This window comes from Abramis brama (genome assembly GCF_963993115.1).
Source record: "Abramis brama genome assembly, chromosome: 12".
In the NCBI taxonomy this organism is placed as follows: domain Eukaryota; kingdom Metazoa; phylum Chordata; class Actinopteri; order Cypriniformes; family Leuciscidae; genus Abramis; species Abramis brama.
In genome coordinates, this window is record NC_139974.1 from 39,830,361 (window position 1) to 39,847,860 (window position 17,500).

The 17,500-nt window shown below is 37.4% G+C and overlaps 1 protein-coding gene across 1 annotated transcript in view; it reads right to left on the bottom strand.

Annotated features, from left to right (window-relative positions):
- The window catches only part of angpt1 (angiopoietin 1), a 69,346-nt gene that overhangs the window by 15,216 nt on the left and 36,630 nt on the right, over positions 1-17,500 (bottom strand). The window contains exons 5-7 of the mRNA XM_084130583.1: positions 12,374-12,501; positions 10,783-10,884; positions 7,321-7,487 (exon numbers count right to left, since the gene is read on the bottom strand). Of these exons, the coding sequence (XP_083986709.1) occupies positions 7,321-7,487; positions 10,783-10,884; positions 12,374-12,501 (397 nt within the window). The remainder of the gene's footprint in view (positions 1-7,320; positions 7,488-10,782; positions 10,885-12,373; positions 12,502-17,500) is intronic.

Below are 17,500 nucleotides of genomic sequence, written 5' to 3' on the forward strand. Positions count from 1 at the left end.
TTTTGGCCAAATGACAGAAAAAACTGAGCGCCCACATATAGTTACAGTAAACTTTATGAGCTGTAAATGGACATAATGCACTTATTACTGCCTCTAACGACGGACAAAACACACGTCTGATATTTGCTGGTCAAAAACATAACTCCATTTAAGCTTAATTTTGGTCAAATGTTAATAATATAATGACACATGCAAGTGTCTGACCATATATAACGCCACAATATCAACTTAGACATCACAGTGTTTAATCATTTAAAAAATACAGTGTTTTTTTTCCATTTCCTGAAAAGTCAATTTCCCGTCAGGCAATTTAGGGGTTCCCATCACGGGATTATTTTATGGATTTAGTTTTAATTAATAAATGTTTTAATGCATTTTTTATTTTGATCAAATTTTATGAATAAAGCAGCTCGTAAAACACTTTTTTTCTTAATAACCATTAAACATGATAATATTATGCATCATCATTTTAGACATTTCTCCTTATATAGAATCTTTTTAAATTCAAGAACCCTAGAGTTCTAAATAGAATGCAACTGAAACATCGTATCCTCAATAACTTGTTGCGCCACAGAAACAAAACACTCTCGCAAATTCCAGCTCGCATAAAACTTGTGCACATTATGAAAATAATCTAATTCATTTTGAATTATGGTTAAATATCATTTTTCAGCTTTTCCTTAAGTGGAGTAGCTGGATAAAATGCTTCTGCTCGGCAGGAGATTGGCAATATAAGTTATGATCATATTCAATACAGTGATGTAGAGCGCTGTACGCTTGCCAAGAGAACATTAGCAGAGTTGAGCTTTTGAAGCAATTACTCTCAAGATCCGTTTAACTGATTATTACACTTCCCGAAATGAAATCGCTTTAGGATTCATAAGTAGTGTAAACACGACTGTAATAAGAGCTGGTGTTTATCAGCAGAATCTGCAACAGTCAAGAAATTAAATACACAATATAAACGGTGTAATGGGTGTTTTTCCTCATTCTTCATGTTAGTTTTCTCTCTTCTTTTTGCCTTGCTTCAGTTTTCTTCTCCAGATTAGGCTATTTTATAACAGTTTTCTACATTATCTGTGGACTGTCTCAGTCTCACAGTTTAGTTTTGACTGGTGAACAACAGACAGCGTTTGATTTATTAGGGATTTTGCAATCATTTGTTTGCATCAGACACGATGGACGTAAACTGCGGTGGATCTGATGAAACAATGCATCCATTCAGCCCTGAATATTAATATAATATATATAATATACCCGCAATGACAACACTGGAATATATCAAATGCTCTGGATAAAGATCTAAGACATCTAGGTTACATAACCCTGATCTGCCTATTTATGTATTTATTTATGATGTTTTTAAGTATGAAATGGATTCTTGCCTCCAGGTATTATAAACATACTTGTATAAACTGTGAGACCTCATGATAAACATTTTTATATGCATCGTTCTGTATATGTGCTATATATCACTCTTATGTATTTCTCCGCATCCTTTTAATATTATATTTTCTAGTGAGTGTGTGTCACAGTCATTGATCATGTTCACAATTGCTGTCTGTGTATTCAGTTTTCCTGAAAAAAGTTGTAGTTTCCATTGCATAAGCGTAAGAAGTGTGTATCGGGCAGCGCTGTGGTCAGTTAGCGCCGCCGAGGCATATCACATTTCCTAGATAACTGGACCTGAGGTTTACCAAAAGAATGCACAAGACCTGGAAAAATATATATTTGGAAAGATTGTTTTCTCCATGCCAGAGTCAGATTTTCATCTGGTTTTAGTGTTTACACTAAATTACACTAAAAGTATATCTAAATCTACACTTGATTGTTTTGCTGAAATATTCTTGACTTAAATTCATGTTGTAGTACAGAGGTTAAAAACACACACACGCACGCACGCACACACAAGCACACACACACACCTTAAATGCAACATGAAAATGATAAATATACACAAAATATTTTCTGATAATTCTGATTATATACATTTCAATCTGATAAATCCTTGCTGAATAAAACTATATATATATATATATATTAAAAAAAAATATATATATATATATATACACACACATATATACTGTATGTATACACACAAACACTTTTGGATGGTAGTTATTCATATTTACATTATCAGAATAATATATAAAAAGTGACTGACTTTGACTAAGGAGTAAAAATGATCTCAGTTTAATCGTAACATTAGATTTACTATTGAAATCATTAAAGTGTCAAATCTAATATGCATTTGTAATTTTACAGTCTATAATGCTGACTGATTTGCTGGATCACACCTCTCACACCCCTCATATACCCCACATTAATACGGCCGGTCCTGCCTGCCGAAACTTTGTTACGTGAAGAAGAAAAATAGATCGTCATTATATGAAATTTATTGTTGTGAGCAGCGTCTGCATTCAGCCAAGAGCTCTCTCACCTCGGCCTTTACCCTGCGTGTAGTTTGGAAATCATTAGGACTAAAGAAAGGTAATAAACTTGACAGTTAGTCCTTTTCATGATTTAGATTTTGGGATTACGCTCCACTATTTCTGTGTGCAATTACTGCTGTTCTAAAGCTTTAAATGTAGTGCAAACATTTCCTGACGGACTGGAAAGTCTCCATGTTGGTTCTGACAAATAGAAATGCTTGTGCTTCGTAATATGTTAAGCTCTAAATTATCCTTTGTGGATTCATGCACACACTTGCAGAATTTTAAAGTGCTTTTATGAGCCATGTCTCCAATATGTGTGTGTGTGTGTGTGTGTGTGTGTGTGTGTGTGTGTGTGTGTGCATATGTACAGTATGTGTGCATGAATTGAGCACAACTGGATCCTGATATGCTGGAGTTCCCGCCAAGCTTTTTAAGGGATTATTTTCTTGTCCGCATGTCATTCCAAACATGTCTGATTTATTTTTTGTGCAACACAAAAGAAGATTTTTTTTTTTAAGAGTCACAATGCATCCAAAATGGCATATTGTGTAGTAGGGACTACATTTGGTTAAAAACGTGCTTTGTGACGTTCTATATAGTGTGACTGTAATCCATACGTACTACATTCTGTCATTATTAGGTGTTTTTCACATACTATTTAATACGATTTTGGATGCAGTGTCAGTGTTGTTTTTTTGTTTGTTTTTTTGTCAATGGGGTCCAGTGTTGTTTTGGACATGTTTCAATGTAAACTGCAAAAAGAGTTTCTTACTCAGTATTTGTGTCTTGTTTTCCAGTACAGATATCTAAATATTCTTAATAAATCACAATACATTTACTTGAGAAGCAAAGTGATGTAAGATATTAAAGTCTCCCTGTGGTGAAAATCCAGCTTTTAATGTAGTTTATATGTGTATGTGGTGTTTTTAATATGCTTTAAGACAAAGCATGTGTAAATTCATAAGTCGACTCCATTGCTGAGTATTTCCTCCTTAAAACTGCAGTGAACCAAAGACAGTCTCAAAAACACGCTTTGAAATCGCTGGTGTTTCTGACGTCACAAACTACCTTGTAACCAATCAGATCAACGTGTGATCGTCAACCAGTGGATCTCTGAGCTGAGTGAGTGAGTGGAGGCGGGGCTCATTTGCATATTCATAGAACCGCGCATACTAAATGAGGCAAGGGTGTCGAGTTACATTCAAGATATTTTAAGGCATTTTTTCATGTTAAAAACTTTTAAATATGTAATTTTGGTGATCAAAGATGAGTTTTAAGGAATACAATTATTGACAATGTGGACTTTAAGTCTTCGTTTCTGAAATAAAAACTATTCAAAATATTTCGATTTGTGTTCCACAGAATAAAGTGATATCGGTCTGGAATGACACACTGTAAGGGATGTAAAGATAAATGCAATCTAATCAATGATAATAAATGTTGTAAATGTAAATGATGACAGAATGTTCATTTTTGTGTCAGCTAGCCTGTAGCTAACTTAACCTTTACCTTCCTCTTCAATAGCAAAACTAAAGCAAAACACAAACCACATTGAAACAACATAAAAATTCCTTTGCATGAAGAAAAATCAGGCTGTGAACATTTAAAAGCGACTGTACTAGATAAAGCATATCTTCATAGTGCATCTACTGGTTGTGCTTTTTATAAGCACAAACTAAAAAGGTTCTCAGGTTGGAATCTGAAGGTCTAATCTGAATTTCCAGAAGTAGCAACCTCTTGCACACTTTGTGTTGGGCCACAGAAAGGGTCAGTATTCTCAAGAGGCCGTGAGTGATTACCACAGCATAACCGTTCGAGAGAACACATCTATTTTTAGAGATGAGAATGCTGATTAGATTCCTGAAACTCTCCACTACGGGCCAGCCAAGTGTGAGATACACACATCTGAGGTGTGTGTGTAGCCGAACACCTGCCTGTGTGTGTGTGTGTGTGTGTGTGAAGAGTCAAAGAATACGCGCACACACACACACACACACACACACACACACACACACACACACACACACACACACACACACACACACAATATTATAGACTTCAAAATCATCATATTAGAGTGATTTCTGAAGGATCATGTGACACTGAAGACTGGAGTAATGATGCTGAAAATTCAGCTTTGATCACAGGAATAAATTCCATTTTAAAATATATGACAGTAGAAAACAGTTATTTTAAATTGTAATAATATTTCAGAATATTACTGATTTTACTGTATTTTTGATTAAATAAATGCAGCTTCGGTGAGCAGAAGACACTTAAATCTTACCGAACCCAAAACATTTGTGCGTTCCTCTGTATAAAAACCTAAAATCAAAGTGTATGTATCTTTTATATACCTATCTTTTACTAGGGGTGTAACAATAAATTGTGTCACAATATATCGCAATACAAAAATGCATCAATATGTATTGTGGATAGTTCACCCAAAATAAAAATAACTGTGAGAGAAATAATTCAAGTTTACAGTTTTAGTGTAAGTACTACATTAAACTACTATATATAATGTTGGATATAAAGTCCAAGCCTATTCATTTACACCCACAATGTAACACCAAATTTAGCACTTTAATCAACAGTACATTTTTTGATAACCTTTTACCATATGTCTTGGAGTATCGCAATAATATACATATATCACGATACTGAACTCACGATACGGAGTTCAGTATCGTGATATATGTATCGAATCGTGACATGAGGGGATCGCTACACCCCTATCTTTAAAGGGGTCATGACATGAGAAACCAAATTTGCCTTGATCTTTTGGTATATAAGAGGTCTTTGTACCATTAAATCTTCCTGCAAGTTTCATAGCTTAAGACGTCCTCCCCATTATAGCTCTAATTACAGCTCGTTGGGGACTATGGTACGAAGTGACGTACCAGTCGTTTGCATATGACCGCCTCCAGTGCGAGACAACTACGCCTCATTTCGCAGATGACGCAGATGTGCTGATCCTGGCTGTGGACAAACAAGATGATTGAATACGCTGCCGAACGATCCAGACGTCAGGGAAAAATGGATGCAGTTTATTCTTTGTGGACGTCCCAGTCACGGCAGTGCTAATTTAAGCGCGTGTTCTCTACATTTCAAGGATGACTGGTTTGAGAACAAATCGCAGTATGATGCTGGCTTTGCCAGAAAACTTTTGCTTAAAGGGGTGGTTGAATATGATTTGACTTTTCTAACTTTAGTTAGTGTGTAATGTTGCTGTTTGAGCATAAACAACATCTGCAAAGTTACAACGCTCAAAGTCCAAAGCAAAGGGAGATATTTGCTTTTAAAGAAATCGCTTTTTAAGGACTACAACAAACGGCTGGTAGAGACTACACAAGCTTCCTCCCGGGTTAGTGACATCACCAACCCTAAAATTTACATAAACCCCGCCCCCTGAACTCGATTTATAGATTATCAAGACAGAATATGCTAATCAATGACTAGAAGATAACTACACATAAGCTTCATAAATTCATCAACTAACCATTCAGAAATGTCCTGTTGCTTCTACATGTTGTCTCTTCTTCTTGAGTCTCTCCATCATTGTCTGACTCCGGTTTGAACATAAAAGGCTGAAAGTTTTTGAAATGTTCAGTGTGTGTGTGTGAGGTAAAAGGACACGAGCTCTTGAAGCTCCGCCCCCTCTGTGCTGGGAGCAGCAGCTCATTTGCATTTAAAGGAACAGACACAAAACGGTGCGTTTTTGCTCACCCTCAAAAAGTGACGACTTTAACATGCTATATAAGAATATCTGTGGGGTATTTTGAGCTAAAACTTCACACACACACTCTCGGGACATCAGAGACTTATTTTACATCTTGTGAAAAGGGCATTATACCACCCCTTTAAAGATCAGGCCGTGCCGACTATTCTGGGTCCCAACCAAGCGTGCCGCACAAGCCCTGAAAAGTGAAGCCAAAACGTCTCGATCGCCCCCTGGTGACTGGTCCTAGTATAGGTCATAAGCCCCGCCTCCCCGTGTTATTCAACGGGACTTGAGACCAACTAAACAATTTAATTACACTTCAAATATCTTTTTTCCGAAGGTGGTTTCTGTCATTTACTGTAGGTTTTATCACGCTGATGTAAATTCAAGTGTTTGTTTTTAGTTATTTGATGCTATAAAAACGGTGGTGTGACGTCATGATTGACAGCTGTGATTGACAGGTTCTCTGAGCGAAGTAGTCACTGAAGCACCAACAGACTTTTTTTCGGGATCTTCGGAGGACTGAGGAGATTGGAGCTTTAAATTTAATATCTAAATTTCTATAGTTAATTATTTCACACCGAGAGTGAGGGCGGGGCCTTGATTTCGCGGCTTTACTTCCTGCTCACTACTGCGCAGGTCTGGTCCCGAGATCGCTACTGCGCAGACTCAAGCCCCAAGATGTCAGCGCCGTATCGGGACACTGGCGGCTTCACTTCTCACCAATGGAAGAGAGCGAAGGGGCGTCGTCCATATTTTTTTACAGTCTATGGTCCCAACGACGCCGCCGCAAACTGTAAGTAATGTAACATAACAGTGGCCGTTAAAGGGGAAACACCCCCAAAACAGACTGTTTGAATCAGAGGATGAGAAACAGGGTGGGAAAAGGTCATAAATCACGAAAATTTTAACGTTTTTTGTCCAAAAAACTATAATAATACTATAATTGCACCTAAGGGAACATAATAAAACAAAAACAAAAACCATGTCATGACCCCTTTAACATAAATGTAACTTTGAGTGCAATGACAAGATGTGTAACTGGCTGTGGCAAATAAGCAACTACAAATATATATATATATATATAGCATTATACATAAATGCATATGCATTATACTCACTCTGTGTAATGCATTAAGAATAATGAAGAAGAGACAGTACCTGTAATTGTGTTTTTCACTGTCGATGTGGAAACTGTCGTACTGGGAGAAGGCCTGGTGTCCGTCCCAGTCGCTCAGCTCCACACGCAGGCCGAACTGCCTCTGATTGGTCAGAACGTGAACTAACTCGTTTCCCAGCCAGTGTTCGGCCGACACACTCCCGAAGCCCTAGCAGAGAGAGAGAGGGTCGAGCGAGGGTCAGTTTAACCATCGACTCGGGTCACGGGAGGCCTTGGATGAGACAGTGGGAAAGAAAACCCTGTCCAAGATATTTCAAGCCTAATAGAATCAACACAGGGAATGAATTCCACAATTCATCATTTTCTGGAGATAATAATTACAGATTTCCAGAAATCTTTGACACACGAGGGGTATCAATAACCACTGGTCCGTTTCTGAGCCTGAATGTTCAACGGCTGCATCAGATCTGGAAAGACTGTGAGAAAACACTCTACATTATGACATCTACAGGACTAATTTATGATTTTTTTGTGCAATGCCAATGAAAAATGCAGAACTGTGTATATAGTATATAATTAAACACGTGCACGACTTGAGTCTCGATGAGGAGGAGTGTGTTCTCTCGTGTAATTCCTATGCACACAAACACACAGACCATTTAACAGTCTGGTTTCTGCTTCCAAACGATGTTTTGGACGAGTTTCCATGTGTGTAATGGATCCATTGAGCTCTAAACAGCTGGAGAAAGGCTTCTGAAACATGTCATAATGCAGTGCTGGAGCTGACAGTAATAATTACAGTGCGGCGTAACAGAACCAATACAAGTCTTTAACGAGGAACATCTGTAATTAGTGAAGCTTTCTCTGCATTCCTCCCTGCAGCCGAATCAACACATCACCAGAGATCACCAGATTTATTACTTATTATCATGCAATTTCTTTCCTATTTGATTTTTTACATAATGTAGCTCTATAAACAAAAATAAAAAAGGATAAATTAAAAAAGGATAAATTAAAGCAGTAGAAATCACGAATGGTAGTCAGATTTTAACACGTTTGCCATCATCACATAATATTTTATTATTTATTTATTATTTATGGTACAAATTTTCCCATTAGATTTTTTGACATAAATAAGCTCTGATGACAAAAATAAAACAAATAAACAAACAAATACATAAAAAAAACAAAACAAATAAAAAACACAAGTGCAGGATGTATTTTAACAGTTTTTTTTTTTTTCATTTGATTTTTTGACATAAAATACTGTAGCTACAATAGCAAAAATATTTTTTTTTTATAAATAAATGATATTTAAAAATCAGAATTTTTTTATGCTGATTATTTTTTATTTCAGTTTTAGGCTTAGTTTGATTTATTTCCAGTTAATAATTTTAGTGTTTTTTAATATTTACATTTTATTTCATTTTAGCTTTATTTCAATGAACAGAAATGTTTTCAATAGTTTTAATTAACGATTATAACCCTGGTTATTTATGCGCTAGGCAAAGTGAAGATGATCTGACTCATATTGCGTTACAGTAATTATTAATTCCTGGCTCGTGGGAGCCGGTGATTAATGAGCAGTAAATATGAGACACATATGGGGGTCTTTACCCTCTGAAAACCCTGGTAAAGTGTGTGAAACCTGCCGTGTTTTGCGTAACCTGCGTGTGTTTGTGCTGCTGGGTTGAACTGATCGTCCCTGAGAAGCTTTCTCCACACGAGAGCGTTTCACACGCAGAAACCGCGTCGTTCCCTACAGTGTGTGAACACAATGAGTAATGTGGAGGAACAGTTGATATTCAATCCTCTAAAACAGGGAGTTCTCGAGTGTGTGGTTTTCTGTGCAACACAACATCGGCGTCTCAACAACTCGCTCGGTTGCTATGTTTCAAATTAACACTGCCAAAACCTGGAACAATTCTTTCCATAGTTTAAATATCTGATTCCATTCTGATGAAGAGTTTCTCCCATCTTCCTTTGGGAAAGTGTTTGGGGAGAGAGAAATATAAGCGCTGATGGAGCTGATAGTGATTGGCTGGAGCGGATACTCCTATGAGGAGAGGTGAACTTATTCCAATACTTCATTAGATCCAAACCAGGGAATACAAAACTACAAATAAAGACTTTGGTGAGGAGTGGAATGACTGAGTTTATGCAACTCAACCTCAGACAAGTCCAGGTCAAGACATGGCTGTAATTCATCACATCGAATATTAAAAGAAGAGGCATGTCATCAGATCCAGCCAATCATCATGTGTTATTCTGAGGGCAGGTGGAGTTATTCTCTCTGCCTCTGTGCTTGAGCATTGAACATGTTGCTATTGTTAACCCAACAGATGACAGATAAACGTTTGGATCTTTTTGTCCTACGTTTGGAATAAGCATATTTGAGCTTTGGTGTTAGTGGCAAGGCCAGCACTGCATATCATTTGCATTATTGTGTATGTTACAGTATGTTTGCTAGCTATCGGGTGTGATAGCATGTCAGAAAGTTCTGCAAACAGTTATAAAAAAATAAATAATAATAATAAATAAATAAAATAAAATAACATTAAAATGCTGCTAAGTTTGTGATTACTTTATATATATAATACCAAAAATGCAAAAATAAAATAAAATCATAACAAAATAAAATAAAAATAATTAAAAAAATATATATAATATATATAAAATAATATAATAAAATAATAAAAAAGCAGTAAACCAAAGGCAAACATTTTTTTTTACAAATAAAATAAAATAAAATAATGCACCTAAGGTTGTGATTAATTTCACTTCGATTTAAAATAAAATATAAAAGCAGTAAAACAAATGGAAATAATAAAATAAAATGAAAAATAAATAAGAAATTTGTTTAAATAAAATAAAATAAAAATGTAAAAGGTTGTGATTACTTTCACTTCTATTTAAAAAAATATGCAAAATAATAAAATAATAAAAATAAAATAAAATAAAAAATGAAATGAAATGAAATGAAAAAAAGCAGTAAAAGAAATGCACATAAAAGTCTGTGTATGGAAACAGCCACGCAGTGTGTGAGATAGACTTGTATGTAAACTATAGATGTAAACTAATAGACTAGTTAGCGTATGCAACGGAATACCGCAGCACGTCTGAAAGTTAGCATAAGTGTCATAACGAGTGTTACGTTTCTGTGTCGAGAAAACAACTCCAGCACTGACATCCCACTTTATACGACTTCTGGATTTTATAATGCTCATTTTTTCCACTAAAGAATAAGACTGACTATAACAATGACTGTATGTGTCATGCAAACTATCATTCTGAAGGCTAGGAAGAATCCCGTCATCCATGGTTATCCATCACTCTTCTGAGAGTTAATCAGAGACAGATGAACACAGAAGATATATGGCACATATGCACTGCTTTAAAGAGAGAGAGAGAGAGAGAGAGAGAGAGAGAGGGATGAAGACCATGCGAATCGTTACAGGAAGAGTCACCCAGAGGTTAGTGGGAAAGATTCTGGCTTTACGCACCATTTTATATTCTTTCCATGTTCTCTGGAAGTCCACGCTTCCATCTTCACGTCTCTGGATGACGGTCCAGCCTCCGCCTGCAGACTCCATGTTGCAGAACACCTGTTCAGAGACACACACACATCACACACACACACAAAACCGTTTATCTTGACCTTATGGATCCGCATATCCTTATAACAACATCAGAGTGATTAGACAGTGATTAGAGGAGAGGAGCAGACCTGAGATCAAACCTGGGTGAAATCGAGCACAGTCACCTCACACACACGCACACACACACACACAGCTGAACACACACACAGCTGAACACACACACACCAACCTGGTTGCAATTAATCCAGTATCACTGGCTGGAGCAACACTGAGAGCAGATATTCAGGGGCAGGTTTATGTATTCACAGATGCAGCCTTTAACACACACATTCACACTGTAAAAGGTGAAAAAATGTGCCTCAGCTGTCACTATATTCCTCATTATAATAACACACAGAATAAAGGGGCGGGGCCTGGTTGAGTTAGTTAGTAGTGTGTTAAACTGGTGGTTATGGTAAGGGGCGGGACATTTCCCAAACACACTCGAAGCGCTCGACCAATCACACCACACTGTTCCAGCCGACCAATCAGAGCACAGTGTGCTTTTCAGAAGGAGGGGCTTCATAGAGACAGGAAGTAAACAGAGCGTTACTGACAGACTGGGAAGAGAGGAGCTGCAACAATGGAGAATATGAGGAAAATAATCAACATTCAAGCAGGAAAACCTGTTCTAGTAGAGCCTGAAAACAACATCAAGTCTTTATTATGCATAAAAGGGCATAATATGTTCTTTTTATTAATGACTTTTGTTGGTCTACATAATACAGTCAGTTTGATTCAGTCATATTAAATATTTTTGGATAGAATAAAATTAGTTACTTGACAAAAAGGGGATGAATTATCCCTCTCTATTATATATAGAGAAATGTCGAAAATTGGCCGTGAGTCTGTTCTGATATCAAAAAAATAATGCAAAATAAAAATTATAATACAAAAATAATTCAAATAATAAAACAAAAAAACAAACAAAAAAAAAAAACAGTAAAACAAATGCAAAATGCAAAAATAAAAAAATAAAAAATAAATAAATAAATTGAATTCAATTAAAATGCTGCTAAGATTGTGATTACTTTCACTTCTATTAAAAAAAGTCAAACAACTGCAAAATGCAAAAAATAAATAAATAAATTAATTCAGCCAACGTTGCGAATACATTCACTTATATTTCATATAATATTTCAGTAAAACAAATGCATAATACAAATAATAAAATAGAATATCTATAATTCTTTGACTGTGTGATCCTACGTGCAATTTTGTGATTTTTGCAATACATGACATTGTTTATGACATTTACATGACTTTTTACGTGACTTCTATGTTTTTGTTTTGTTTTTCATTAGAGTATGATTGACTGTTGTCTAATATAAAATCTGGGTTCAGAAACAAAACCAGTTAAAGCCAGATATGCACAGACCCTGTATCAAACCCTGAGTCTCTACTTAAATAGAGCCATTACGTCTTGTATTAATATGAAATTGGATTGGATTCCTACCTTTTTCGTCTCTTGTGGGCTAATGTTGATCGTGTAAACTCCATTTTTCTGGAATCCGGCTTGGTAGAGGTCGGCACAGTCCCGAAACTTCCTCTCCTCGTCAGCTTGCTTTGTGCTGTTTGGCACCACTGAATACACACAGAAAACATGTCAGAACCAGCAAAAACATAAACCACCAGCGAAATAATAAATCAGGCTGTTTATATTGGTACACACACAACGGAAAGCACCTCTGGATCTGCACTGAACAAATAAATCAGTTTCACTCACTCTCTCACTCATATTCAGCCAAAGAGAACATTTTCAACAAGACAGCGATGATGCAGACACACAGCCTAACGATATCTGACAGTCTCCTGAAAACCTGGCAGCTGACGGTTATTTGACAAGGGCTGTTTTTGACAGACCAGGGACCAATTTTTTTATTTATTTTTTTTATTTAATTTAATTTAATTTAATTTACTTTACTTTAATTTAATTTAATTTAATTTAATTTAATTTAATTTAATTTAATTTAATTTAATTTAATTTAATTTAATTTAATTTAATTTAATTTAATTTAATTTAATTTTATTTAATTTTATTTTATTTTATTTTAATTTTGCATTTCTTTTGTGCATTTCTTTCACTTCTTTTAATAGTAATCACAACCTTAGCTGCATTTTAATTTAATTTAATTTATTTTGTTTTTAACATAGAAGAGGCTTATTTATGAATGAATAATTGTGATTGGCAATGAGTATACAGTATTTATTTCTTCATCTTCTGTCAGCATGTGTATAAAACTGTCCATATCTAATATCGGTTTCATTCTACAAACCCATTCAAACAGATCAAAATATAGCAGAAAATATCAATGTTGTAAAATATTGCACGCTGTGGGATAAATCACATGTAACCCCTTCAAAAACAAATACAGAGTTAATAGAATAAATAACACAGGGCAAATTCAAAATATTGTATCATTTTTCATGCAATATTTCCAATCTGGATGGAATTATTATGAGATTAAAAAGGACAGCAAGTACACTGGTGCGTTATCAACATAATCTTCTTCCAGTGACTGACATTTTTCCAAGTGTGAAAGTGTTTTAATCAAAGCGCAGATCTCCGACAGCTGCGTCTCTCTCCATCTGCACACAATTACAACGCCAATATTTTGAAACCAAGCAAGAGTCTGCGGACAAAATACTACAAGCTATAAATTTCAAGTTCCTGTTATAACAAGTGGTTTATATTTACCCACCGTGTCCCAGTTATATAGAAGGACATTCCTTCCGATTCCCCTCTCCTCTTTTCTTTCACTGCGAAAGATCTGAGTTTTCACACTAGTGCTGTTTCTTTTTTTCTTTTTTTCTTAACAATACAAAAAGAAATAGACCAATGACATATACAAACAAGTGCACACAGAGAGGAGAAAAGAAGAAAAAAAAGAGAAAAGGAGCTCTATATCTATATATATATATATATATATATATATATATATATATATATATATATATATACAGGTAGAGTAATAATTGTAATGAATAGGTTATTCCAGTGTGATATAACAACATTTTTGATTATATATATATATATATCTATATATATATATATAGATATATATATATATATAGATATATATATATAGCCCCCCCCCCCTTTTTTTTTCTTATTTTCTCCCCTCTATGAGTATACATATATATTCTTAGTGATTTTATAAAACTCGTGTTGTGTGTGTGTGTGTGTGTGTGTGTGTGTGTGTGTGTGTGTGTGTGTGTGGAAGAGCAGGAGATTCACTGCTGAAGATCTCAGTTCTCACACACTCAGTCCTCACACACTCGTGGTGTGTGTGTGTGTGTGGAAGACAGGAGATTCACTGAGAGTGTCAGGGCTGTTTAGGCAGAACTTTGATCCTGTCGTGGGACGGAGGGCAACTCTTCATCCAGGGATGTTATTCCTGCGCTCCGGTTCAGGATTGAGTGTCAGTGACGAGGATCTCCCACTGTGACGGAGAGGAACTTCTGAACCACTGAAGCCCAACTGTGTGTCAGACGACCGGGATTTACCGCTTTAAAACAGCAGGACTGAAGAGAGCGACACGAGCAACGCTAATAAAAGAGGATAAAGCCTAATGCTTATTACTGTACATTAAAACAAATATATATGAGAAATATAATATGATATGATTAACGATAAGATAAAATAAAATTAAAAAATGTACAATTTTTTTTTAAATAAAAGCCTAATGCATATTATTACACAAATAAATATATGCAGTGCTGGTCAGAATTATTTGCCCTTGGTAAATATGATCAAAGATGGCTGTAAAAAATAGATCTGCATTGTTTATCCTTTTGATATTTTATTTTTTTTTAAATGCAAAATTCTAACATTTCATTGAAGTAAAAGAATTGAAAGTGGGGGGGGGGGGGGAAATCACATTATGAAATAAATGTTTTTCTCCAAAACACTGGGAACAATTATTTGCCCCCTTTTATTAAATACTTTTTGCAACCTCCTTTTCCCAAGAGAACAGCTCTGAGTGTTCTCCTATAATGCCGGATGATTTCGAGTCCATTCCTCCACACAGAATCTCTCCAGATCCTTCATTCCTACACACAGAATCTCTCCAGATCCTTCATTCCTCCACACACAATCCCTCCAGATCTTCATTCCTCCAGACAGAATCTCTCCAGATCTTCATTCCTCCACACACAATCCCTCCAGATCTTCATTCCTCCATACAGAATCCCTCCAGATCCTTCATTCCTCCATACAGAATCTCTCCAGATCCTTCATTCCTCCACACAGAATCTCTCCAGATCCTTCATTCCTCCATACAGAATCCCTCCAGATCCTTCATTCCTCCATACAGAATCTCTCCAGATCCTTCATTCCTCCACACAGAATCTCTCCAGATCCTTCATTCCTCCACACAGAATCTCTCCAGATCCTTCATTCCTCCATACAGAATCCCTCCAGATCCTTCATTCCTCCATACAGAATCTCTCCAGGTCCTTCACTCCTCCACACACAATCCCTCCAGATCTTCATTCCTCCACACAGAATATCTCCAGGTCCTTCACTCCTCCACACAGAATCTCTCCAGATCCTTCATTCCTCCATACAGAATCTCTCCAGATCCTTCATTCCTCCACACAGAATCTCTCCAGATCCTTCATTCCTCCATACAGAATCCCTCCAGATCCTTCATTCCTCTATACAGAATCTCTCCAGGTCCTTCACTCCTCCACACACAATCCCTCCAGATCTTCATTCCTCCACACAGAATATCTCCAGGTCCTTCACTCCTCCACACACAATCCCTCCAGATCTTCATTCCTCCAGACAGAATCTCTCCAGGTCCTTCATTCCTCCACATACAATCCCTCCAGATCTTCATTCCTCCAGACAGAATATCTCCAGGTCCTTCATTCCTCCACACAGAATCTCTCCAGGTCCTTCATTCCTCCATACAGAATCTCTCCAGATCCTTCATTCCTCCATACAGAATCTCTCCAGATCCTTCATTCCTCCACACAGAATCTCTCCAGATCCTTCATTCCTCCACACACAATCCCTCCAGATCTTCATTCCTCCACACACAATCCCTCCAGATCTTCATTCCTCCACACACAATCCCTCCAGATCTTCATTCCTCCATACAGAATCCCTCCAGATCCTTCATTCCTTCATACAGAATCTCTCCAGATCCTTCATTCCTCCACACAGAATCTCTCCAGATCCTTCATTCCTCCATACAGAATCCCCCCAGATCCTTCATTCCTCCATACACAATCCCTCCAGATCTTCATTCCTCCAGACAGAATCTCTCCAGGTCCTTCACTCCTCCACACAGAATCTCTCCAGGTCCTTCACTCCTCCACACAGAATCCCTCCAGATCTTCATTCCTCCAGACAGAATCTCTCCAGATCCTTCATTCCTCCACATACAATCCCTCCAGATCTTCATTCCTCCAGACAGAATCTCTCCAGGTCCTTCATTCCTCCAGACAGAATCTCTCCAGATCTTCATTCCTCCACACAGAATCCCTCCAGATCTTCATTCCTCCACACAGAATCCCTCCAGGTCCTTCACTCCTCCACACAGAATCCCTCCAGATCTTCATTCCTCCACACAGAATCTCTCCAGGTCCTTCACTCCTCCACACAGAATCTCTCCAGATCTTCATTCCTCCACACAGAATCTCTCCAGATCCTTCACTCCTCCACACAGAATCCCTCCAGGTCCTTCATTCCTCCAGACAGAATCTCTCCAGATCTTCATTCCTCCACACAGAATCCCTCCAGATCTTCATTCCTCCACACAGAATCCCTCCAGGTCCTTCATTCCTCCAGACAGAATCCCTCCAGATCTTCATTCCTCCAGACAGAATCCCTCCAGATCTTCATTCCTCCACACAGAATCCCTCCAGGTCCTTCATTCCTCCAGACAGAATCTCTCCAGATCTTCATTCCTCCACACAGAATCCCTCCAGATCTTCATTCCTCCACACAGAATCCCTCCAGGTCCTTCATTCCTCCAGACAGAATCCCTCCAGATCTTCATTCCTCCACACAGAATCCCTCCAGGTCCTTCATTCCTCCACACAGAATCCCTCCAGATCTTCATTCCTCCACACAGAATCCCTCCAGACCCTTCATTCCTCCACACAGAATCTCTCCAGATCTTCATTCCTCCACACAGAATCCCTCCAGATCCTTCACTCCTCCACACAGAATCCCTCCAGATCTTCATTCCTCCACACAGAATCCCTCCAGATCCTTCATTCCTCCACACAGAATCCCTCCAGATCCTTCACTCCTCCACACAGAATCCCTCCAGATCTTCATTCCTCCACACAGAATCCCTCCAGATCTTCATTCCTCCACACAGAATCCCTCCAGACCCTTCACTCCTCCACACAGAATCCCTCCAGATCTTCATTCCTCCACACAGAATCCCTCCAGGTCCTTCATTCCTCCAGACAGAATCTCTCCAGATCTTCATTCCTCCACACAGAATCTCTCCAGGTCCTTCATTCCTCCAGACAGAATCTCTCCAGATCTTCATTCCTCCACACAGAATCTCTCCAGGTCCTTCACTCCTCCACACAGAATCTCTCCAGATCTTCATTCCTC